The 25,267-nt window shown below is 39.5% G+C and overlaps 1 protein-coding gene across 9 annotated transcripts in view; it reads right to left on the reverse strand.

The window, feature by feature from the left end:
- Window positions 1-2,101: 2,101 nt before the first annotated feature.
- nfyc (nuclear transcription factor Y, gamma) overlaps window positions 2,102-25,267 on the reverse strand; it is a 70,299-nt gene continuing 47,133 nt past the window's right edge. For 6 of the 9 annotated variants that reach the window (XM_061931483.1, XM_061931479.1, XM_061931484.1 and 3 more), the window contains exons 4-11: window positions 21,192-21,305; window positions 12,434-12,529; window positions 8,939-9,115; window positions 6,375-6,452; window positions 6,097-6,255; window positions 4,196-4,300; window positions 4,076-4,126; window positions 2,102-2,633 (exon numbers count right to left, since the gene is read on the reverse strand). In XM_061931483.1, coding sequence (XP_061787467.1) covers window positions 2,514-2,633; window positions 4,076-4,126; window positions 4,196-4,300; window positions 6,097-6,255; window positions 6,375-6,452; window positions 8,939-9,115; window positions 12,434-12,529; window positions 21,192-21,305 — 900 coding nt within the window. In that variant the 3' untranslated portion in view covers window positions 2,102-2,513. Of the gene's footprint in view, window positions 2,634-4,075; window positions 4,301-6,096; window positions 6,256-6,374; window positions 6,453-8,938; window positions 9,116-12,433; window positions 12,530-21,191; window positions 21,306-25,267 lie in introns of all 9 variants that reach the window. The other 3 variants (XM_072912601.1, XM_061931486.1, XM_061931485.1) reach the window with 2 other exon arrangements.

Below are 25,267 nucleotides of genomic sequence, written 5' to 3' on the forward strand. Positions count from 1 at the left end.
ACATAAAATCCGAATAAACCAATTGTTTTCCTCAATTTTGTTGTTTCAAAATAAAATCCTTCCATTAATTTTCTACCACTTCTCCCTCGTGGGGTAACAGGGGTGGCTAGAGCCTATCCCAGCTGCATTTGGGAGGAAGGCGGGATAAAATAAAATCCAAATAAACATTTTTTTTATTCAAAATAAAATCGCAAAAAAACATTGTTTTAAATTAAGTTTATTTTTTCTAAATAAAATCGAATCAAATCACATTTTAAATTAATTTTTATTACAAAAGAAAATGCAAATAACATTTTTCAATAGTTTTTAAGTTTCAAAATAAAATCCAAATGTACCAATTTATTGTGTTTCAAAATAAAATCTAACAATTTTGTTTTCCTATTTTTTTTGTTTCAAAAGTAAAATCTAAATACATCAATTTCATTTAAAAAAAATTAAATACAGATAAACCAATTCTTAATTTTTTGTTTCAAAATAAAATCCATGTAAACTATTTTTTTCTAAATAAAATAAAATCAAATCACATTTTAAATTAATTTTTGTTACAAAAGAACATTCAAATAACATTTTTCAATAGTTTAAGTTTCAAAATAAAATCCAAATGTACCAATTTATTGTGTTTCAAAATAAAATCATAAACAATTTTTTGTTTTCCAATTTTATTTTGTTTCAAAAGTAAAATCTAAAATGCATCAATTTCATATAAATACCTGTATACATTTTCTTTAAATAAAATACAGATAAACCAATTCTTTATTTTTTGTTTCAAAATAAAATCCATGTAAACTATTGTTTTTTTAAATTTTTACTTGCTCAAAAACAGCTTTTAAATTTCATTTTGTTCCAAAATAAAATCCAATTAAATAAAATTGTTTTTTTAAATTCCAAATAAATAAATTTTTTGGTTTTTGAATTTTGTTTAAAAAAATTATCGAAATAAGTCAATTGTTTTTCAATTTTACTTTTTGTTCCAAAATAAAATCCAAATATACCAATTGTTTTCAGCTACAAAATAAAATCCAAATAAACCTTTTTTTGTTTTAAAAATTAACCAATAGTTTTTTTTTCCAATTGATGCTTCGAAATAAAATCCAAATGTACCAATTTATTGTGTTTCAAAATGAAATCATAAACAATTTTTTGTTTTCCAATTTTATTTTGTTTCAAAAGTAAAATCTAAATGCATCGATTTCAATTTGTTTTTTTTTTAAATAAAATGCAGATAAAACAATTCTTAATTTTTTGTTTAAAAATAAAATACATGTAAACTGTTTTTTTAAATTTTGTTACTTGCTCAAAAACAGTTCTAAAAATTTATTTTTGTTCCAAAATAAAATCCAATTAAATAGAATTGTTTTTTAAAATTCCAAATAAATAATTTTTTTTGGTTTTTGAATTTAGTTAAAAAAAAAAAAATCGAAATAAGTCAATTGTTTTTCAATTTTATTTTTTGTTCCAAAATAAAATCCAAATATCCCAATTGTTTTCAGTTTCAAAATAAAATCCAAATACCGGTAACCCTTTTTTGTTTTAGAAATTAACTAATAGGTTTTTTTTTGTCAAATGTACCAATGTATTGTTTCAAAATAAAATCATAAACAATTTTTTGTTTTCCAATTTTATTTTGTTTCAAAAGTAAAATCTAAATGCATCAATTTCATTTATTTTTATTAAATAAAATACAAATAAATTAATTCTTAATTTTTTGTTTAAATATAAAATACATGTAAACTATTGGGTTTTTTTAAAAACAGTTTCAAAATTTCATTTTGTTCCAAAATAAAATGCAATTAAAAAGAATTGTTTTTAAAAAAATTCCAAATACATGTTTTGAATTTTGTTTAATATAATTAATCGAAATAAGTCAATTGTTTTTTAATTTTATTTTTTGTTCCAAAATAAAACCCAAATATTCCAATTGTTTTCAGTTACAAAATAAAATCCAAATAACCCTTTTTTTGTTAAAAAAAAATTAACCAATAGTTTGTTTTTCCAATTGATGCTTTGAAATAAAATCCAAATAAATGGCACTGATGGGAAGAGAAGGTGATGACTAAAAAAGCAGTCAGTACTCACTGACAATTTCCCAGAAAAATAACAATTGTTAAAAAGTTTTTTCCTCTTTTTTAATTTTGTCACAAACAAGATTTGCTTACAAAAAGTGAGCGTTCCAAAAAATAAAAGCGTACCCTATCTATTGATCCGTTGCACGTCATGCTGGCAGTCTGGACCACATGCAAGGAAACATCACACCATTACTGTACAAAAAAAGAAGCTTGAAATATGGACAAGAAAGCAAAGATGAGAGAGATGTGTGAGGGGGCGGGGCCAACAGCATCATGTGACCTGCGGGCGGCGACAAGGAGACGAAACGGTGACATGATTGGCAGTGGCGTATTAAAAAAGTATAAAAACATAAAGATGTGCTGATGATGGGGGCGGGGCAATCAGTGTCCCTTTGGCTTCTGATTGGTCACTAAGTTAAGAAGACCTCCCTCCTGGTCTACAGCTGCTCAGTCGGCGCTGACCTGGGCGACCTGCGCGTCGGCCGTTTGGTTGCTGGACTGGATGAACATGGGCTGCGTCAGTTCCTGGCCCCCTGGCACCGTCACCTGCTGGATCTGGTACAACTGCTGCAGGGGGACAAGATGGAGGCACTCAGCGGGGGTGACAACTATCGGACTGCCGATATTATCGGGCGATAAATGCTTTCAAATGTGATATCGGAAATGATCGGTATCGGTTTCAAAAAGTAAAATGCATGACTTTTTAAAACGCCGCTGTGTACACGGACGTAGGGAGAAGTACAGAGCGCCAATAAACCTTAAGCCCAGTCACATAATATCTACGGCTTTTCACACACACAAGTGAATGCCAAGCATACTTGGTCAACAGCCATACAGGTCACAGTGAGGATGGCCGTATAAACAACTTTAACACTGTTACAAATATGCGCCACACTGTGAACCCATACCAAACAAGAATGACGAACACATTTCGGGAGAACATCCGCACCGTAACACAACATAAACACAACAGAACAAATACCCAGAATCCCTTGCAGCACTAACTCTTCCAGGACGCTACAATATACACCCCCCCCCGCTACCCTTTACCCCTCCACCCCACCTCAATCTCCTCATGCTCTCTCAGGGAGAGCATGTCCCAAATTCCAAGCTGCTGTTTTGAGGCATGTTAAAAAAAATAATGCACTTTGTGACTTCAATAATAAATATGGCAGTGTCATGTTGGCACTTTTTTCCATAACTTGAGTTGATTTATTTTGGAAAACCTTGTTACATTGTTTAATGCATCCAGCGGGGCATCACAACAAAATTAGGCATAATTATGTGTTAATTCCACGACTGTATATATCGGTATCGGTTGATATCGGAATCGGTAATTATCAATCAATCAATCAATCAATGTTTATTTACATAGCCCTAAATCACAAGTGTCTCAAAGGGCTGCACAAGCCACAACGACTTCCTCGGTACACATAAGGGCAAGGAAAACTCACCCTGTTATGTTAGTAACAACTAATATGGAATATTTTCCACCTGTTGTAAAAATAAAATAAAATCCTATTTTTTATGGCAAACCCACAAAATGTACACTATTTCCCCCATTTTAAAACAAATATAAACTTGTTTATGGGGCGGTATAGCTCGGTTGGTAGAGTGGCCGTGCCAGCACCTTGAGGGTTTCAGGTTCGATCCCCGCTTCCGCCATCCTAGTCACTGCCGTTGTGTCCTTGAGCAAGACACTTTACCCACCTGCTCCCAGTGCCACCCACACTGGTTTAAATGTAACTTAGATAATGGGTTTCACTATGTAAAGCGCTTTGAGTCACGAGAGAAAAAGCGCTATATAAATATAATTCACTTCACTTCACAATGCATCCAGCGGGGCATCACAACAAAATTAGGCATAATAATGTGTTAATTCCACATCTGTATATGTCGGTATCGGTTGATATCGGAATCGGTAATTAAGAGTTGGACGATATCGGCAAAAAAGCCATTATCGGACATCTCTAGTGACAACACTTGTGTGATGGAGGAGGGTAACCCACCTGTCCGTCTGTAAACTGGCTAAACTGCTGCTGTCCTTGGACTTCCGTGATCTGCAAGCACAAAACGCACGTTGGCCTCCTCAACTGTCCAGTTGAAGACGCACAGGGTTGGGGGCGTACCTGCTGGGTGTTGGCCAGGGTCTGGATCTGTCCCTGCACCACCTGGGCCCCAGAGACCGGCTGGGCCAAACGGATGTACTGCAGCTGGCCTGTGTTTAGCTGCACCTACACAGGGGGGAGACAAAGGTCAGGGGTCACTCCAGCCCACAGGTCACAGATATTTTTAGTCTTCACGTGTTTCTGTGAAGATTCATCTGATGGATACATTTAAAGCTTTTATCAGGCTTCGCTACGCATGCTAAACTAGAGCTCTGCCAAGTATCGGTCAGTCAGTTACACACTCAGTGTGATCATGTAGTTGTTTTTCCTTTAGTAAATCCATCCATTTTCTACTGCTTGTCCCTTTTGGGGTCACGGGGGGTGCTGGAGCCTATCTCAGCTGCATTGGGGCGGAAGGCGGGGTACACCCTGGACAAGTCACCACCTCATCACAGGGCCAACACAGATAGACAGACAACATTCACACACTAGGGACCATTTTGTGTTGCCAATCAACCTACCGGTATATGATGTGAAAATATGTTAGCATGTAGCTCACATTGCTATGCTAATGCTGCTAACCTAGGATGAGGTTAAAACACATATCATGCTAGCATGTAGCTCACATTGCCCTGCTAGTGTCAAATTGCGATGCGAAGGTTGCTAACCTAAAACATTAAAATGTTGTGTTAGCATGTAGCTCACATGGCTATGCCAGTGTTGCTAACTTAACATGTTAAAATGTAATGTTAGCATGGAACCCACACAGCTATGCTAATTGTGCTAACCTAGCATGATGTTCAAATGTAATATTAGCATGTAGCTCTATTTGCGATGCTAAGGTTGCAAACCTAAAATATTAAAATGTCATGTAGCTCACATAGCTATTTAACTCAGATAGCAATGCTAATGTTGCTAAGCCAGCATGATTTTTTAAACGTAATGTTAGCATGTAGCTCGGATAACAATGCTAATGTTGCTAAACTAGCATGCTTTTTTTTAAATGTAATGTTAACATTTAGCTCAGATAGCAATGCTAATGTTGCTAAGCTAGCATGATGTTAAAATGTAATGTTAGCATGTAGCTTGGATAGCAATGCTAATGTATCAAAGCTAGCATGATTTTTTTAAATGTAATGTTAGCATGTAGCTCATATAGCAATGCTAATGTATCTAAGCTAGCATGATTTTTAAAATGTAATGTTAGCATGTAGCTCAGATAGCAATGTTAATGTTGCTAAGCCAGCATGATTTTTTTTAACGTAATGTTAGCATGTAGCTCAGATAACAATACTAATGTTGCTAAGCTAGCACGATTTTTAAAATGTAATGTTAGCATGTAGCTCAGATAGCAATGCTAATGTGGCTAAGCCAGCATGACTTTTTAAACCTAATGTCAGCATGTAGCTCAGATAACAATGCTAATGTGGCTAAGCTAGCATGATTCTTGAAACATAATGTTAGCATGTAGCTCAGATAACAATGCTAATGTTGCTAAGCTAGCATGATTTTTAAAACGTAATGTTAGCATGTAGCTGAGATAGCAATGCTAATGTATCTAAGCTAGCATGATTTTTCAAATGTAATGTTAGCATGTAGCTCAGATAGCAATGCTAATTAATCTAAGCTAGCATGATTTTTAAAATGTAATGTTAGCATTTAGCTCAGATAGCAATGCTAATGTTGCAAAGCCAGCATGATTTTTTTTTTTAAACATAATGTTAGCATTTAGCTCAGATAGCAATGCTAATGTTGCTAAGCAAGCGTGATTTTAATATACAGTCTATGTCAAAAGTGGTGGAGATGAATAAAGCTCATTAGTTTTAGTGTTGGCTTCAGGTTAAACTTGAAAGTTAGCATAGTGTACTTCCAAGGCACCAATGTGACACGTCATGGGATCATTTTAATATCATCGTCCTTACGGGAATCTGCTGGATCTCCCCAGTGTTGGTGATGATCTGCTGCATGACCTGCATGGTCTGGCCTTGCGCCTGAGCCGTCTGAGCCTGGCCCTGGGCCGCCGCGGCTTGGACGATCTGCACCTGCTGGCCGTCCCCCACCTGCATGGTCACGGGGGCGCTCTGGCCGGGAGACAGAGAGGACAAGTGGCCGTTACCGAGCGGGCCGTCCGACCGGAGACCGCCGAGGCGGGAAAGCAAGGCGGGAGAGCGGGAGGCGGAGCGGGAGAGAGCGTGTTTACCGTGATGGGCGTGCCGTGCGATTGCACCTGCACCTGCTGCACCTGCTGCAGCTGCTGCATGGTGGCACCTTGAAGCATCTGACGGCCCACAGAGAACACAGGAGGAGGAAAGAAGGAAGAAGAAGAAGAGGAGGAGGATGAGAGAGCAGCAACACAACACATGATGCAAGCATGTTTAGAGCCATGATGCACAATCAGCACACACACACACACAAATATAGCTTCGGGCTTGGCTGAAAACTATCACAATATCAGCGTTTTATCGGTCGATATCAATAATTATTGATATTTAGGAGAAAAATACAGTAAATTCTGGACTATAAGCCACTAGTTTTTTTAACCTGTGCTTTGTACCATGCGGCTTAAAAAACCAGTGCGGCTAATTTATGGATTTTTTTTCCACTGACACAAATCATGGAACACAAGCAAACTAAAAAGGTGTGCTATGTTTGTTCTATGGCGCCATCTTTTGGACGAGTTTGCTCACTGCTGGGTGAACCTTTGCAGTGTTTCCTGCTGTTTACAGCTTTAAATCTGGAAGTAGAAGTGCAGCTTCGGCTTCTAATCGTCCATAGCGTTTCTACTCCTGTAGATTCTTCATTCATAACTAAAACTATTCTTACTTATAAACCGTCCAATGAGTGATGATTGTAGGAGTGTTTTCATGCATATTTGTACGTGCTATCGTAATGTAATTAAGCTAGCGTTGTTGGCATTAGCTAATATGCGAACACGTTTACGAGTGTCTTTGTTAGTATTAACCTACAATGGTATTCTTTTTGTATTGTTTTGTAAATTTACAAAAACATCACCGTGGAGTTATTGAATCTGTTTAGCTTATTGGAGAGCTAGCTTCCACAGCTAGTGGGTCCATGATGACGACTTCTGTTTTGTTTAATCAGCCGTTTTACTGCCGTGTTACAGACACCGTTTGGAAACAATTAAGGTATGTAAATAAACATGTACAGAATATTTTTTGTGTAAATAACTCATTTCACAACGTATATATCTCCAGGTTATAGTCGAGTCCCTAATCCTTTTAAAATCAAATCCAAATAAACATTTTTTTTTTGTCTGTTTTTATTTTCAAAATGAAATCCAAACGAATCAGCTTTTTCAAAATAAAATCCAAATAAATCAAATTTAAATGTTTATTTTTGTTGCCAAATAAAATCTAAACAAAATGTTTATTTTTCATAGTTTGTCACTAATTTTTTTCATTTGTGGTTTCTTTCCCAAAATAAAATCCAAATAAATCAGTTTTTTTCAAATGTATTTTCTGTGTTTCAAAATAAAATCCAAATACCCAATTTTCCCCCCAAAATTAAATCGTAACAAACCATTTTTTCCAAATCTAAATAAAATGTTTATTTTTCAGTTTGATGTCACACATTTTTTTCATTTGTGTCATTTCACCCAAAATAAAATCAAATTAATCTGTTTTTTCAAATGAAGTTTTTGTCTTTCAAAATAAAATAAATCATTTTGTTGGTTTGTTTTTTGTTTTCAATTATTATTTTCAAGTTTGATGTCACACATTTTTTTCATTTGTGTCATTTCACCCAAAATAAAATCAAATTAATCTGTTTTTTCAAATGTATTTTTTGTCTTTCAAAATAAAATAAATCATTTTGTTGGTTTGTTTTTTGTTTTCAATTACTTTATTTTTGAAAATAAAATCCAAATAAATCAAATTTTTTAAATGTTTATTTTTGTTGCAAAATAAAATCCAAATAAATACAATGTTTGGTTTATTTGGATTTTAGTTTGAGACATCAAACTATTGAAAAACAATGTATTGTGTTTCAAAATTAAATCCTAATAAAACATTTTTTGTTTTTCAATTTTCTTTTGTTTCAAAGGTAAAATAAAAAAAAAAATCAACAGTTTTCCATTTTATTTTGGGGGTTTTAATAAGATACAATTCAAATAAAGCAATTGTTTAGTTTTTTCCCCACAAAAAAATCAAAATAAACAATTTTGTTCTTCGTTTACTTTTTGTGTTTAAAAAAAAAATCCAAATAAACCCCTTGTTTTTTTTTCCCAATTTTGTTTTGTTTCAAAATAAAATCCAAATACACCAATCATTTTCTGACAAAATTATCTATTCCATCTTTTTAATTGATACCGATCACGTGTCCATCGCGATATTTATTGATGTCGTTTTATCGCCCGGGCCTGACTTAGCTCATTAATAATGAATAAATTTTTTCTTAGAATATGCAGACTTCGGTATAAAATGTCTTTCATCATCTTTTCTTAGTATTGCAGGCAACACTGTGCAAGCAAAGATGATGAGGTCAGCACTAAAGGTGGCCGCTAAGAGACTTTAAAAATCATAATTGAGCTGCAATTTGTCCTCTTGCCCTTATTTTGTCTCTGGAGGACAGAGCAGCGCTTGGCTATCATATTACGCTGAGGAGCATTTTGTCCTCCTCGTTGTAATTCATCCGCTGCGTCCTCTGCAGAGGAGTCTTTTTTTCCCTGCTGGACTGTCTGCTTTTATAAGAAGTAAGCAAGTGACAAGCAGGGCTTGTTGTCCCGCAGCAAGGTGCAAGGGGTACCTGTCCTTGTGGCGGCTGTGCGATGATGATCTGCCCGGGTTGGATGGTGGTGGCGGTTTGCGAGCCGGCCTGCTGAGCCTGCTGGGCGCCCTGTACCTGCACGGCGCCGGGCTGCTGGGCCAAGGTGAAGTAGTACTGGAGAGGCTCTGCCGGGGCCACCGTTTGACGCATCTCCTCCTGCAGGTCACAAGTAGCGAGTCAGCACATTTGCGTGTCCCGGAAGTGTGAGCAGACTGATAAAAAACCGTGAAAAGAGCTCCAATCCATTATCACGCTGGTCAATATCTGTGCATGCTCCTGCAGGATGGAGGGAAGAAAACTGTCCAAATGTCTCAGGAAGAGAAGAAAATAATGACTTTGTTATATATTGTGTCATGTTTTTGTTGCACTTTTACAGCTCAACAACCAGCATCCTAAACCATCCACACAACACATTCAATAGTGCAATATTGTGCTCACAGGACTTTTTAAATGTACAAACTGTTCTTTACGCTTGTTAATGAACACAAACATCATAAAAATCTATCATCTCCCTCACTTGTTTGCTACAATTTTAAAGGGAAGACGTGTTTTAAAACCCACAAAATGTTTTTGCCCGAATCAACTCTTTAAAATTGATATGATCGCAAAATGTTACACTGTCAAAAATAAGTGATCGTAAATTCCGAACTACAAGTTGCTACTTTTTTCCTACACTTTGAACCCTGCAACTTATGAAACAGAGTGGCTAATTTATGGATTTTTCTTTCTTTTTACAAAAAAAAAAAAAAAAAAAGCTGGCAAAGAAACTGAAAAGGTGTGTTATAGTTTGTGCTATGGCGCCATCTTTTGGACAAGTTCACTCACTTCAGGGGCTGCATTGCCCTTCTGTTTAGACTGAACTTTCAACCGGAAGTAGAAGCGCTGTTCCGTCTTTTAACCATCCATAGCATTGCACTCATGTGGATTCTTCATTCATCATTCCAAGCAACATTTGTAAAGTTTTACAATACAACTAAAACTATTCATACTTATTAGGCCGTCCATGTGTGATGTCTCTAGGAGTGTTTTCATGCATATCTGTACGTGCTATCGTAATGTAATCAAGCTGGCATTGTTAGCATTAGCTAATGGGCTAACACTTTCAGTGAATGTCTGTTAGTATTAATAAATAACAATGGCATTCTTTTTGTATTGCTTCAGTTTTGTAAATCCACCAAAACATCACTGTGGAGTTACAGAGTCGCTTTAGCTAACTGGAGAGCTAGCTTCTGCAGCTAGTGGGTCCATGACGATGACTTCTGTTTTGTTTGATCAGCCGTTTTACTGCCGTGTTACAGACACCGTTGGGAAACTATTAAAGGTACAGTATGTAAATAAACATTTATAAAATCTTTGTGTAAATAAATAATTTCACAATGTGTATATCGACGTCTTACAGTTCGGCGCAGCTAATGTATGGTAAAAAAAAAAGTTTTTTTTTCTTCCTAGAACAGGGGTAGGGAACCTACGGCTCTAGAGCCAGATGTGGCTCTTTTGATGACTGCATCTGGCTCTCAGATCAATCTTAGCTGACATTGACACAATAAGTAATGAATAATTCCGCTGGTAATCACAGTGTTAAATATAAAACATTCTCATGCCTTTTAATCCATTCATCCGTTTTGAAGTATTTTATTTATTATTGGTTAGCTTCAGAATAACAGTGTTATTAAAAAGAATAAGACACTTATTATACTCTAAAAATGTTGGTCTTACTTAAAAATGCACGCATTTAGTTGTATTCAGTGTTAAAAAATATTATATGGCTCTCACGGAAATACATTTTAAAATATTTGGCTTTCATGGCTCTCTCAGCCAAAAAGGTTCCCGAACCCTGTTCTAGAATTTAGTGGGTGCATCTTATTTGGATTAACTCGCTGGAATATAAAGACAATATAACATACATCCATAAACTTGGATGCATATGCAACAGTGCAATATATTTATCTGTACAGTAATCTATTGATTTATATCTGCACCTTATTGCTTTTTTATCCTGCACTATAACAAGTTAATGCAACAAAATTTTGTTCTTATCTGTACTGTAAAGTTCAAATTTGAATGACAATAAAAAGGAAGTCTAATTCTAAGTCTAAGATACCGGTGCGCTCTATAGTCCGGAAAATCTGGTAACTCGTGTGATTAATCACAAAAAAAGATTGCAATTATCGTTTATGATCTTTCTGTGTGGAGTTTGGATGTTCTCCCCGTGACTGCGTGGGTTCTCTCCGGTACTCCGGCTTTCTCCCACCTCCAAAGACATGGACCTGGGGATAGGTTGATTGGCAACACTAAATTGGCCCTAGTGTGAGTGTGAATGTTGTCTGTCTATCTGTGCTGGCCCTGCGATGAGGTGGCGACTTGCCCAGGGTGTACCCCGCCTCCCGCCCGAATGCAGCTGGAATAGGCTCCAGCACCCCCCGCAACCCCATAAGGGACAAGCGGTAGAAATGGATGGATATGCTGATTGATCACAATTTGTTTTGACTCTACATGCTCCTTTCTGTTGTTATACGGTCAGTGATCAAGTAAATGTATAAATAGAAATAATTACAAAATACATACATTAAATTGAGATTAAAGAAAAAATAGTAATAAATTAAAATGTAATAAAATGAAAAAAGTAAAGTTGGATGCATCAGTGCGAATATGAATGTGGTGACTCCGCTGGCAAATTTCACTCCAAAATAGACCCTGACTTGACATTAGATGAACGTTTTGAACAAATAACGACTTGGCCAGCACTTTTTATGTTGTCAAATGTCACTTTTCTTTGGAACTTATTTAGGGAAAAGAAAAATGTTTGATCTCTTTCAAGTATTTGCTAGAAAAGAGCTTTGTATGACCTTTCCTGTCAGTTGGTATGACTATCAAACTGTTATTTGATCTTTAGTCTTTTTCACAGTCACATATGACTTGCTAGCAACGACTAGGTGTCCAAACGGATGCCTGTACCATTTGAGACGAATTACAAAAGCAGGAAAAAATGTGAAATACGTTACACACTTTGAAATATTTTTAGATGCCACCGTCAAGGACTAGGCTCGTGTCCCAAGTGGATCACGTAAGCAAAAAAAACAGCTCATGAGCATGAAAGTTCCACGGACACAAACGGCAGACATGTAGTCTTCTTCATCCCGGCGAGGCGTGTCCGTCAGCAGGAGCGTAAACACCTCTCTCCCAGCTCCATGACGGCACAGCTGAGAGTGTAGGATGTTTACATGCCTGAAGACTCAAATAGCGCACGGGTCCACCTCGACAATCACCTTGTCACCGTCACTTTGGCTTTGTTCGCCCTCCCACTCCCACTCGCTGTCAGAAGCAATAAGACGCTGCAAACATCCGACTGAAAGCCCTCCCGGGTCAGACGCCAGCTTCCAGTCAAGGATGTTTACAGCGCCTCCAGGTTGCCGACGAGGGAACTGCAGCCGAGACGCCTGCTGACACCAGGGCTAAAAAAAAAGGGAATCTCACCTGTCGCTTGGGGGGCTTCAGGTCGTCTCGGGGCACGATGTCGATCAGGAAGTCAAACTGGTCGAACTTTGTTATCGCCATGGCAATGTCGTTCCGCTGTGAACATGACAAAGTTGAGGCTTCAAACAGCATGTTCAAAGTTCATTTCTCTGCTGAAAAGAAGAGTCTTTATTGGGAGAACCTCAGCTTCAACATGGGAATGAAACTTCTTTTAAAACCAACAATCACTTCCTTTCAATCCTGAGGCGTGTAAAAGTCTTTTGAAGCACAGCCTCTTGTTGCCATACCTCTTCCCGTGTCCACAGCAGAGCGCCGCCTCTGTGGAATTTTCCACAGGATATTGGCTGTCAGACCCTCCACCCCCCTCCCCATTGTGACCCTCCCAGCACTAGGGGCTATTTATAGCAGCTTGATTAATATCTGGCAACACCGGGTCACTCATCTACACTTGTTCCATTGATGGGCGTTGCCATAGTGACCCCCCAAGCGGCTACAGTGGGACCCGGGCGAGTCCGGAGAAGAAAGACCTGCAGCAGCGTCAGGCCTCGCTCATGTTACAAAGGTACTTGAAATCACCTTTCCATTTCAAGCCAGCAGCCCAGAGACCGTAGAACTCAGGGGTGTCCGAACTTTTGGCACTGAGGGCCGCACACGTAAAAATCAAAGCATGCAGGGGCCATTTTAATATTTTTCATTTTCAAAACCAATTCTATATATCGTTTTTTTTTTTAACCTTTAGGGCTCCCCTCAAGTTTGGTCTTAGTCATAAAAATGTTAAGAATAAGTCATATATTAATTTTAACTTCAGGTCTATCTGTCAATATAAAGTTTATTTTTTTATATTTCATGCCCTTTTTGTCAAAACCCTGTTTTTATGGCAAACACACAATACATGCAATATTTTCTCCCAAAGAATTTCAAAGTGAGATATTTGTTGTTAAGTAATTGGAGCCTTAAATAGATGAGTAATTCATAACATTGATTTTAATTAATTATTTTTGGAGCAATTAAATTATTTTTTTTAATGTTAAATTCATTTTAATTTTTATTACTTTCACTGCTTAAGTCTCTAAATGAACCTCAGAACTACCCGTCAATAACACGTTTTTTTGTTTGTTTTATGCCCTTTTTGTCAAATAAAACTGTGTTTGTTATATGGCAAACAAAAAATGTTCAGGTGGAATATTTGATGTGAAGTAATTGGAGATTTAATATGCCAATAATTCAAAATAACATTGATTATTAATTATTATATATATAATTATTATTATAGTATATTCATATATTAAGATAATAATATAATATATATTAATATATTATTATAATTATTATATAGAACATTATTCATTATAATTATTTGTGAGCTATGACAGTAAAAAAATAAAAAATAAATCCCACTAAATTTATTCGGGGTCCAAAAGGGCCCCAATCATACAAGTCTTAAAAATAAGTCATATTTTAGATCAACTTCAGATCTATTCGTTGATTGCACAGTTTTTTTTCATGTTTTTTTTTGGTTTAATGCCTTTTTGGTAAAGAAAACTATTTTATTATTTTTTTTATATATGGCAAATCAGGGGTGTCCAAACTTTTTCCACTCAAGGCCGCGCACTGAAAAATTTAAGCATTCAGGGGCCACTTTTAAATTTTTCATTATCAAAACCACTACTATATATATCATATTTTTAACCTTTAGGGATCCCCTCAAGTTTAATATCAGTCATAAAAATGTTAAGAATAAGTCATATATATTAATTTGAACTTAAATCTCTACATCAACTTCAGGTCTATCTGTCAGTGTAAAGTATATTTGTTCATGTTTTATGCCCTTTTTGTCAAAACCCTGTTTTTGTGGCAAAAACACAAAATATGCAATATTTTCTCACAAATAATTTCAAAGTGAAATATTGGATGTTAAGTAATTGGAGCCTTAAATAGATGAGTAATTCATAACAATGATTTTAATTAATTATTTTTGGAGCAATGACATTTTTTTAATGTTAAAAATATACTTTTTTTAAAATTTTTTACTTTTAACACTGAAGTCTCTAAATGAACCTCAGATCTATGCGTCAATTATAGGTTTTTATAATTTTTCATGTTTTTTTGTTTGTTTTATGCCCTTTTTCCATACATCCATTTTTTGCCGCTTGTCCCGTTCAAAAAGTGTGTGTTTTGTACGGCAAACAAAAAATGTTCAGGTGGAATATTTGATGTGAAGTAATTGGAGACTTAATATGTCAATAATTCAAAACAACATTGATTTAAATTAATCATTTGTGAGCAATGGCAGTTTGTTTTTTTAATCCCACTAAATTTCTTAGGGGTCCAAAAGGACCCCAATCATAAAAGTGTTAAAAATAATTCATACATTTTTTTTTAACTTTCAACAGTTAAGTCTCTAGATCAATTTCAACTGTATCCGCAATTATACGTTTTTATAATTTTTTATGTTTTATTGTTTGTTTTATGCCCTTTTTGTCAAAAAATTGTGTTTGTTATATGGCAAACAAAAAATGTTCAGGTGGAATATTTGATGTGAAGTAATTGGATATTTAATATGTCAATAACTCAAAACAACATGGATTTTAATTATTATTTGTGAGCAATAACGGCTAAAAAAAATAAATGTTTTAATCCCACTAAATTTCTTAGGTGTCCAAAAGGGCCCCAATCATAAAAGTGTTAAAAATAAGTCATATTTTAGATCAACTTCAGATCTATGTGTTGATTATACCTTTTTTTCCAAGTTTTTTTGGTTTAATACATTGTAGGTAAAGAAAACTGCTTTTTAAATGGCAAATCAGAGGTGTCCAAACTTTTTCCATCAAGGACCGCACACTGAAAAATCAAAGCAAGCAGAAGCCATTTTTAAATGAAATTTTCAAAATATACTTTTTTAACCTTTAGGGCTCCCCTCAAGTTTGATCCTGGGGACCCAGAAGGGTCTAAATCATTAAAATATTCAAAGTAAGTCATATGAATACAAGTATTCAACGCTTCAATCTCTAGATCAACTTCAGAACTATCTGTCAATAAAACATTTTTTTTTATGTTTATGCCCTTTTTTTAATGGCAAAAATACCAAATATGCAATATTTTACCCCAAAACTATTTCAAACTAGACTTTGGGTAGTGACCGAAAGGACAAGGCAGCAGAAATGAGTTCTGATCACCCTCGGAGATAGGAGGAGGAGCTCGGTCATCCAGGAGAGGCTCCGAGTAGGAAGATCTACTTTTGGATGCCTCCTGGACGCCTCCCTGGTGAGGTGTTTTGGGCATGTCCAGCCGGGAGGAGGTCTGGAGGCAGACCTGGGACACGCTGCAGGGACTATGCCTCACAGCTGGCCTGGGAACGCTACTGGAGAAGGTCTCTACTTAGGCTGACTCTGATCAGCGGTGGAAAATGGATGGAATTTTTGATGTGAAGTAATTAGAGCCTTAAATATGTCAATAATTCATAACAATTATTTTGATTTATTATTGTTTTGTGAGCAAAAATAGCCTGCTTGGCAGCTTTGTGTTATTAGAGTCAATATTGCAACTTTTTCTCAGTACATTTCACCTGTTTGCTCTTTTACTCCGCTTATTATTTTTTATCATAGTATTTGTAGAACGTGCCGGGGCGTTAGAAAAGTAGCTGCGGGCCGCAAATGGCCCTCGGGCTGGCCTGGGAACGCTACTGGAGAAGGTCTCTGCTTAGGCTGACTCTGATCAGCGGTGGAAAATGGATGGAAATTTTGATGTGAAGTAATTAGAGAGCCTTAAATATGTCAATAATTCATAACAATTATTTTGATGTATTATTGTTTTGTGAGCAAAAATAGCCTGCTTGGCAGCTTTGTGTTATTAGAGTCAATATTGCAACTTTTTCTCAGTACATTTCACCTGTTTGCTCTTTTACTCCGCTTATTATTTTTTATCATAGTATTTGTAGAACGTGCCGGGGCGTTAGAAAACTAGCTGCGGGCTGCAAATGGCCCTCGGGTTGCACTTTGGTCACGCCTGGCGTGAAATGAGAGAACGGCTGAATCCAACAAACTTCCAAAGTAGGTCTTGAGTTTTCCACTTGAGAGGAGATGAACATGATAACACGGTCTTCTTTTGCAGCCTTTTCACCTACCTGCATGCACACACACACACACACACACACACACACACACGCACACAACCACACACACACACACACACACACACACACACACACACACACACACACACACACACGCGCACACACAGGCTGCTGCTAATCTCTGTGAGGTATGTGAATGGATAAAGTGGACTTAAGGGCTTTCATGTTCTGCCTCAAAATGTTCCCTTCTTAACATCCCGGTGAGACGAGCTCTAATCTGTTCCCATCGCCGCCCGCTTCATTCTTGCCCCCTCGCATCATTCCCAGAGTCCGGCTTATTCCACTTTGGGATGGCAGGGCGGCCCAAACGGCACCAAAGGGGGGGGGGCAATGTGGGTCAGTGGCGTCCGCCGGGCTTTACATTGAGAGTCGAGCAAAGTACAAGCAGAGAGATTCCTCTGGGGGATGCTGGGGCGAGGCCCCTTGCTTTCATGTGCACACACTAGGAACATTTTGCCCCAATGAGCGAGCTGCAGTTGAGTTTTTAAAGACGAGATGGCACAAGGTCAAAATTATGGACACTGATGTATGGCTTTTTCTTACACGGCACTTCTGGTCAACATACGGGCTTGCGGAGTCATGTCATGGCCATTTTGTTGCTGTTCAAAGCAAAATGGCAGACTACCTGCAAGTGAGTAAAAGTTCCTCTATGACAGGGGTGCCCATTACGTCGATGGCGGAGGGTGTGTCAGTCCATCGCCAGCCAGGCATTAAAAAAATAGACTTAAAAATTAGCACCAGAGGCCAACGCTGCACTTATAAATCGTACGTCAGCAGCCAAGAGGAGATGTAAATGAACCTGTTTTAAAAAAAGTTTTATTATAATTCATACATTAAATATATTACGAGAATCGTGTTGACTCGAGAATCGATTCTGAATCGAATAGTCACCTCAAGAATCTGAGTCGAATAGTGAGGTGCCCAAAGATGTCATTTTACGTGAATCAGTACCCAGTAATGCCGCCGGAACTGCGTAATTGTAGCAATTATGGTAAAGATCTGAATTTGTGGAACCGAGTTACAATGTTGACAGTTTTGTGGCGAACCATCAAATGAAGGTTTGGTGCCATGCCACACCCACAGCCTGTGGCGCAAGCTAGGGCTATTCAACCACACAATGAAGAGGGCCGCTGTTTCAAGAGAACCAAGGGCTCAGGGGCCGGACATTGAAATGTGAATGTTTCATCAGAAAGTGCCTCTGCAGGTGATATTTCTTTGAGACCGAGTTTACTTAAACACGTCGGCTTTCACACTGCACGGTCAGTAAATTCATTATTCCGTCCTCGCTTCTCGTTTCCAGCATGTGCAGCTAGTTAACAGTATCAAGAAAACAATTATCTCCAGCTTTTGTTGAGGATTGATGTTCTTTCTTGAGATGTCCGATAATGGCTTTTTTGCCGATATCTGATATTCCGATATTGTCCAACTCTTAATTACCGATTCCGATATCAACCGATACCGATATATACAGTCGTGGAATTAACACATTATTATGCCTAGTTTTGTTGTGATGCCCCGCTGGATGCATTAAACAATGTAACCAAAATAAATCAACTCAAGTTATGGAAAAAAGTGCCAACATGGCACTGCCATATTTATTATTGAAGTCACAAAGTGCATTATTTTTTTTAACATGCCTCAAAACAGCAGCTTGGAATTTGGGACATGCTCTCCCTGAGAGAACATGAGGAGGTTGAGGTGGGGGTGTATATTGTAGCGTCCCAGAAGAGTTAGTGCTGCAAGGGGTTCTGGGTATTTGTTCTGTTGTGTTTATGTTGTGTTACGGTGCGGATGTTCTCCCGAAATGTGTTCGTCATTCTTGTTTGGTGTGGGTTCACAGTGTGGCGCATATTTGTAACAGTGTTAAACTTGTTTATACGGCCACCCTCAGTGTGACCTGTATGGCTGTTGACCAAGTATGCTGGCATTCACTTGTGTGCGTGAAAAGCCGTAGATATTATGTGATTGGGCCGGCACGCAAAGGCAGTGCCTTTAAGTTTTATTGGCGCTCTGGACTTCTCCCTACGTCCGTGTACCACTCCGTGCAGCGGCGTTTTAAAAAATCATAAATTTTACTTTTTGAAACGGATACCGATAATTTCCGATATAATATTTTAAAGCATTTATCGGCCGATATTATCGGACATCTCTAGTTGTTTCTTTTGAATTATTTTCCATCCTTAGTTTTATTTCTTTGCACTTCTTCCTTCATTTCATTTTGCAAGACAGAAAATATAAACATAAAATAAACATAACAAAAGTATAACATCCATTGTGTATTTTACATAAATAAAATAGTGTTAATATATTCACACAATAAACTACAAATGTTGACCCATATAGAAATAACATCCACACACCAAACATTGTATGTGACATTACTATTAGCGTTGTCGCCCTCTACTGCTCAAATTTAACATTGCATGCATTAAACCGGGTTTTAAAATCAGAAAAAACAACATGACAATGAATACAAAAGGCCTCTCAAAGTCATCAATTTCAATACAAAAAGTAAATATCTTTATGCATAAATTATATCTACTTACAAATGTTTGACCAAGTTTTGTGATGAAGCTTAATTGCTGGGAGTTCTACAATTGTTGCTGCTTGTCCGTCGCTTAAAAAGTCCGCCAAGAAACAATGACTTGAGCACTAGATCGAGGCAGAACATTCATACTTTGTTGTCCAGTCGTTAAAAATCAGATTTTTGCAATTTATTTTTTATTTTTTCCAGGGTTGAATGAATAGTCTTGTTCTACTCACCCCACTGCTGCGCTACTGTGATTCATATGCCTCGCTGTTGCCCCCTGCGGGGCGCCAGGAGTACTGCATACATGATCAACCCTCGTTTTAATGGTTTCACCAAGCCTTTTTGGGCGAGGTTTGGCGGGCCAAATAAAAAGCTTTGGCGGGCCGCCAGTTGAATAGGTCCGACGTAAGCAAAATTCCTTTGCAATTTATCATCGCTAGTATCTGTCATTTTAACCATCCATCCATCCATTTTCTACCGCTTGTCCCGTTTGGGATCGCATTTGGTCAAAATCCCTCGGAGGAGTTCATTAAAGTACGGCTCCTGTTTTTGGCCCCAAAAAAATGGTTGACTGAAACCAAGATGGCCGACTTTTACATGCATCCTGTCATGATCGACGTCTCCAGCGATACGTAAAACTGGTAGGAGGGGCTAATTTTTTCAAATTTTCTATGGGGCATTGATGTTCGAAACCGGTTCTCCCGGTTGTTCGATAAGAAAAGAACCGATTCCATGGACTCGAATCCCTTTTTGAGAACCTGTTCCCGTTATCGAGGCCACTATAGTAAAGAAAAAGAGTTGGTTCTTTATTCGAATCCCTGGGAAAAAATCCCTTTCCACAGGAAATGCCCTGTGGAACGGCAATGTTATGCCCATTTGATTGTAGATTCTTACTGACACCTTGTGGCGATATGAAAATACTACGTGTCATTAATTTGGGCACTTCCGGGTTGGCGACGTCATGAGACAATTGAGAAGTAGACAAGTTGTGTTAGCAAGATAAGTCTGTAAGTAAACTATTTATCTTGTTTATGTAACTCAATATTAAGGTGGCAAGTGGTTAAATTTGATACTAAGATGTTTATTGAAAAACGATTTTTGTGCACCGTTTCAATGGATGTTTTGAGGACTTAAAATGGCTGCCAGTCGTGTATTTCCACTATCGAAATAGTTTCAACACTCAGAAGTATTTCTTTGATGATAGTACTGTATATATGTGTGAAGCTAATATTTATATATTGTGTATTAAATTTCTGTATGTTAATTGAATCACATAGATTATACATTTGTCATTGTGTGTATTTCAGTTTAAAAAAATAAAAAATAACAGTCCAGTGCAAGACAAAAGTAAAGATAGGAAAAGACAAAGCAAGATCAACAACAATAAAGAGCCTAAATGGATTAATCTGCTTTGGAACTTTATTAGACGTCTTGGATTGTTTGTTAACTGTCTGCCTGTGTAGTTAGTATGTTCCAATAGCAGCAGAAGTGCACTTTTTGGAGAACTGTATTATTTGCAGTTTTGTGCCCAAAAGACTTATTTTATTTAACACTATATTATTATTTATACACCTATAGTGATCACAGAGACAGGTTGTTTTTGTGTTACTGTATGTATTTGTTTTTCTGAAAAATCCCACTTAATATACTTTGGGTAACAACAGTCAATATTTTTTTTTTTTTAGGGGGGTAACAATCAATTTTTATTTATTTATTTTAGTTTAATTTTGTTATAAAATAAAAGTGAGCTTTTGTTAAACCAAATATTGTGTTTTTTTCCATATACAACAACCTATCTGGATTCAATAAGAGAATCGATAAGGAATCGGTTCGATAAGAGGATTCGATTATAGGCTCGAACTCGATAATTTCTTATCAAACATTATCCATAGGCGTTACATAAGAAATGTAAAAATGGCCGGACTGGACACGTTTGCAAAATTGGTGGGTTTTCGTGCATGTTAAATGAGTCAAAAATGCGATCGAAGTGGGAGAATAATAATTAACGAAGCAATTCCAACAGGGCCTTTGCGGACTTTGCGTAACGAGAAGAGACAAAGTGTACCCAATCATCAAAGAGATGTTCCCCATCTGACCTGTAGCGTGCGTCGCTTGTTGTCCTCCGTGTGGATCCACGCTCTGAGGGTGAGCTCTGTGATGAATATCTGTGCTGCCTTGGCAAACAGCACCGGGGCCTCAGCGCTGATCATCTGCACGGTTGAAAACACCCACCAGCTCTTAAAAACGTCAATCATGCACGAGATGTATTTGAAATACACAGAGTGCAATAAATAGGCAAGACGTCAAGTGACAAGTGAGTGAACCATCAAACCGGTGACATAAAGTGGTGCTCAACTCCACATAAACACTGCAAAATGACAAGTTGTAAATCAGGGGTGTCCAAACTAAGCGTGTTCATTCTGGCCAGCAAGACGTCACAAGTCTAATAAGGAACCTGGCCCGCAGGGTGCCTCCAACTTCATTTGAAATATCTGACAGTCTAATGCTGTCATCATATACATATACCGGTCTTTACTCTGTATGTAATTGAACAGTGTTTATGTTGTGTACAAGGTGTATTTATAGTTAAAAAGTTATAGTACCAATGACTGTCACCGAAATTATTCTCTGCATTTGACCCATCCCCTTGATCACCCCCTGGGAGGTGAGGGGAGCAGTGAGCAGCAGTATGTTGTGCAAAGGAAATTTCATATTTTTAGGAAGCTCATCTTGTATTTGACATTGTTTATAGGGTTAGGCGCACTAAGTGTTCAACTTCAACGCAAACCCTTTCGGTCTGCAACATTTTCAATTTATGAATGTACAACTTTTTGTTTATGTAAAACTGTTTGTTTATTTTGTTGACCACTGACCAAAGAAATAATAAACTAACTAAACTAACTAACTAACTAACTAACTAATATACACATATACATACATATATATACACATATATTAGGGTTGTCCCGATACCAATATTTTGGTACCGGTACCAAAATGTATTTCGATACTTTTCTAAATAAAGGGGACCACAAAAAAAGGCATCATTGGCTTTATTTAAAAAGAAAAAAAAAAAATATATATATATATATATATATATATATATATATATATATATATATCCTTCCATCCATCCATCCATCCATCCATCTTCTTCCGCTTATCCGAGGTCGGGTCGCGGGGGCAGCAGCCTAAGCAGGGAAGCCCAGACTTCCCTCTCCCCAGCCACTTCGTCCAGCTCTTCCTATGGGACCCCGAGGCGTTCCCAGGCCAGCCGGGAGACATAGTCTTCCCAACGTGTCCTGGGTCTTCCTCGCGGCCTCCTACCGGTCGGACGTGCCCTAAACACCTCCCTAGGGAGGCGTTCGGGTGGCATCCTGACCAGATGCCCGAACCACCTCATCTGGCTCCTCTCGATGTGGAGGAGTAGCGGCTTTACTTTGAGCTCCTCCCGGATGGCAGAGCTTCTCACCCTATCTCTAAGGGAGAGCCCCGCCACCCGGCGGAGGAAACTCATTTCGGCCGCTTGTACCCGTGATCTTGTCCTTTCGGTCATAACCCAAAGCTCATGACCATAGGTGAGGATGGGAACGTAGATCGACCGGTAAATTGAGAGCTTTGCCTTCCGGCTCAGCTCCTTCTTCACCACAACGGACCGATACAGCGTCCGCATTACTGAAGACGCCGCACCGATCCGCCTGTCGATCTCACGATTCACTCTTCCCTCACTCGTGAACAAGACTCCGAGGTACTTGAACTCCTCCACTTGGGGCAAGATCTCCTCCCCAACCCGGAGATGGCACTCCACCCTTTTCCGGGTGAGAACCATGGACTCGGACTTGGAGGTGCTGATTCTCATCCCAGTCGCTTCACACTCAGCTGCGAACCGATCCAGTGAGAGCTGAAGATCCTGGCCAGATGAAGCCATCAGGACCACATCATCTGCAAAAAGCAGAGACCTAATCCTGCAGCCACCAAACCAGATCCCCTCAACGTCTTGACTGCGCCTAGAAATTCTGTCCATAAAGGTTAAGAACAGAATCGGTGACAAAGGGCAGCCTTGGCGGAGTCCAACCCTCACTGGAAACGTGTCCGACTTACTACCGGCAATGCGGACCAAGCTCTGGCACTGATCATACAGGGAGCGGACTGCCACAATCAGACAGTCCGATACCCCATACTCTCTGAGCACTCCCCACAGGACTTCCCGAGGGACACGGTCGAATGCCTTCTCCAAGTCCACAAAACACATGCAGACTGGTTGGGCAAACTCCCATGCACCCTCAAGGACCCTGCCGAGAGTATAGAGCTGGTCCACAGTTCCACGACCAGGACGAAAACCACACTGTTCCTCCTGAATCCGAGGTTCGACTATCCGGCGTAGCCTCCTCTCCAGTACACCTGAATAGACCTTACCGAGAAGGCTGAGGAGTGTGATCCCACGATAGTTAGAACACACCCTCTGGTTCCCCTTCTTAAAGAGAGGAACCACCACCCCGGTCTGCCAATCCAGTGGTACCGCCCCCGATGACCACGTGATGCTGCAGAGTCTTGTCAACCAAGACAGCCCCACAGCATCCAGAGCCTTAAGGAACTCCGGGCGGATCTCATCTACCCCTGGGGCCTTGCCACCGAGGAGCTTTTTAACTACCTCAGCAACCTCAGCCCCAGAAATAGGAGAGCCCACCACAGACTCCCCAGGCACTGCTTCCTCATAGGAAGACGTGTTGGTGGGATTGAGGAGGTCTTCGAAGTATTCTCTCCACCGATCCACAACATCCGCAGTCGAGGTCAGCAGAACACCATCCTCGCCGTTGATAGTGCACTGCTTCCCCTTCCTGAGGCGGCGGATGGTGGTCCAGAATTGCTTCGAAGCCGTCCGGAAGTCGCTTTCCATGGCCTCACCAAACTCCTCCCATGTCCGAGTTTTTGCCTCTGCGACCGCTGAAGCCGCACACCGCTTGGCCTGTCGGTACCTGTCCGCTGCCTCAGGAGTCCTATGAGCCAAAAGAACCCGATAGGACTCCTTCTTCAGCTTGACGGCATCCCTCACCGCCGGTGTCCACCAACGGGTTCTAGGATTACCGCCACGACAAGCACCAACTACCTTGCGGCCACAGCTCCAATCAGCCGCCTCGACAATAGAGGCGCGGAACATGGTCCATTCGGACTCAATGTCCAGCACCTCCCTCGTGACATGTTCAAAGTTCTTCCGGAGGTGGGAATTGAAACTCTCTCTGACAGGAGACTCTGCCAGACGTTCCCAGCAAACCCTCACAATGCGTTTGGGCCTGCCAGGTCTGTCCGGCATCCTCCCCCACCATCGCAGCCAACTCACCACCAGGTGGTGATCGGTAGAAAGCTCCGCCCCTCTCTTCACCCGAGTGTCCAAAACATGAGGCCGCAAATCCGATGACACAACTACAAAGTCGATCATGGAACTGCGGCCTAGGGTGTCCTGGTGCCAAGTGCACATATGGACACCCTTATGTTTGAACATGGTGTTTGTTATGGACAATCTGTGACGGGCACAAAAGTCCAATAACAAAACACCGCTCGGGTTCAGATCCGGGCAGCCATTCTTCCCAATCACGCCTCTCCAGGTTTCACTGTCGCTGCCAACATGAGCATTGAAGTCCCCCAGTAGAACGAGGGAATCACCCGGGGGAGCACTCTCAAGTACTCCCTCGAGTGAATCCAAAAAGGGTGGGTACTCTGAGCTGCGGTTTGGCGCGTAAGCGCAAACCACAGTCAGGACCCGTTCCCCGACCCGAAGGCGGAGGGAAGCTACCCTCTCGTCCACCGGGTTGAACTCCAACGTACAGGCTCTGAGCCGGGGGGCAACAAGAATTGCCACCCCAGCCCGTCGCCTCTCACTGCCGGCAACGCCAGAGTGGAAGAGAGTCCAGCCCCTCTCGAGAGCACTGGTTCCAGAGCCCTTGCTGTGCGTCGAAGTGAGTCCGACTATATCTAGTCGGAACTTCTCCACCTCGCGCACTAGCTCAGGCTCCTTCCCCCCCAGCGAGGTGACGTTCCACGTCCCAAGAGCTAGCTTCTGTAGCCGAGGATCGGACTGCCAAGTGCCCTGCCCTCGGCTTCCGCCCAGCTCACATCGCACCCGACCTCTATGGCCCCTGCTATGGGTGGTGAGCCCATTGGAGGGGGGATCCAC

Source organism: Nerophis lumbriciformis, linkage group LG37, assembly GCF_033978685.3.
Source record: "Nerophis lumbriciformis linkage group LG37, RoL_Nlum_v2.1, whole genome shotgun sequence".
NCBI classification, from domain to species: domain Eukaryota; kingdom Metazoa; phylum Chordata; class Actinopteri; order Syngnathiformes; family Syngnathidae; genus Nerophis; species Nerophis lumbriciformis.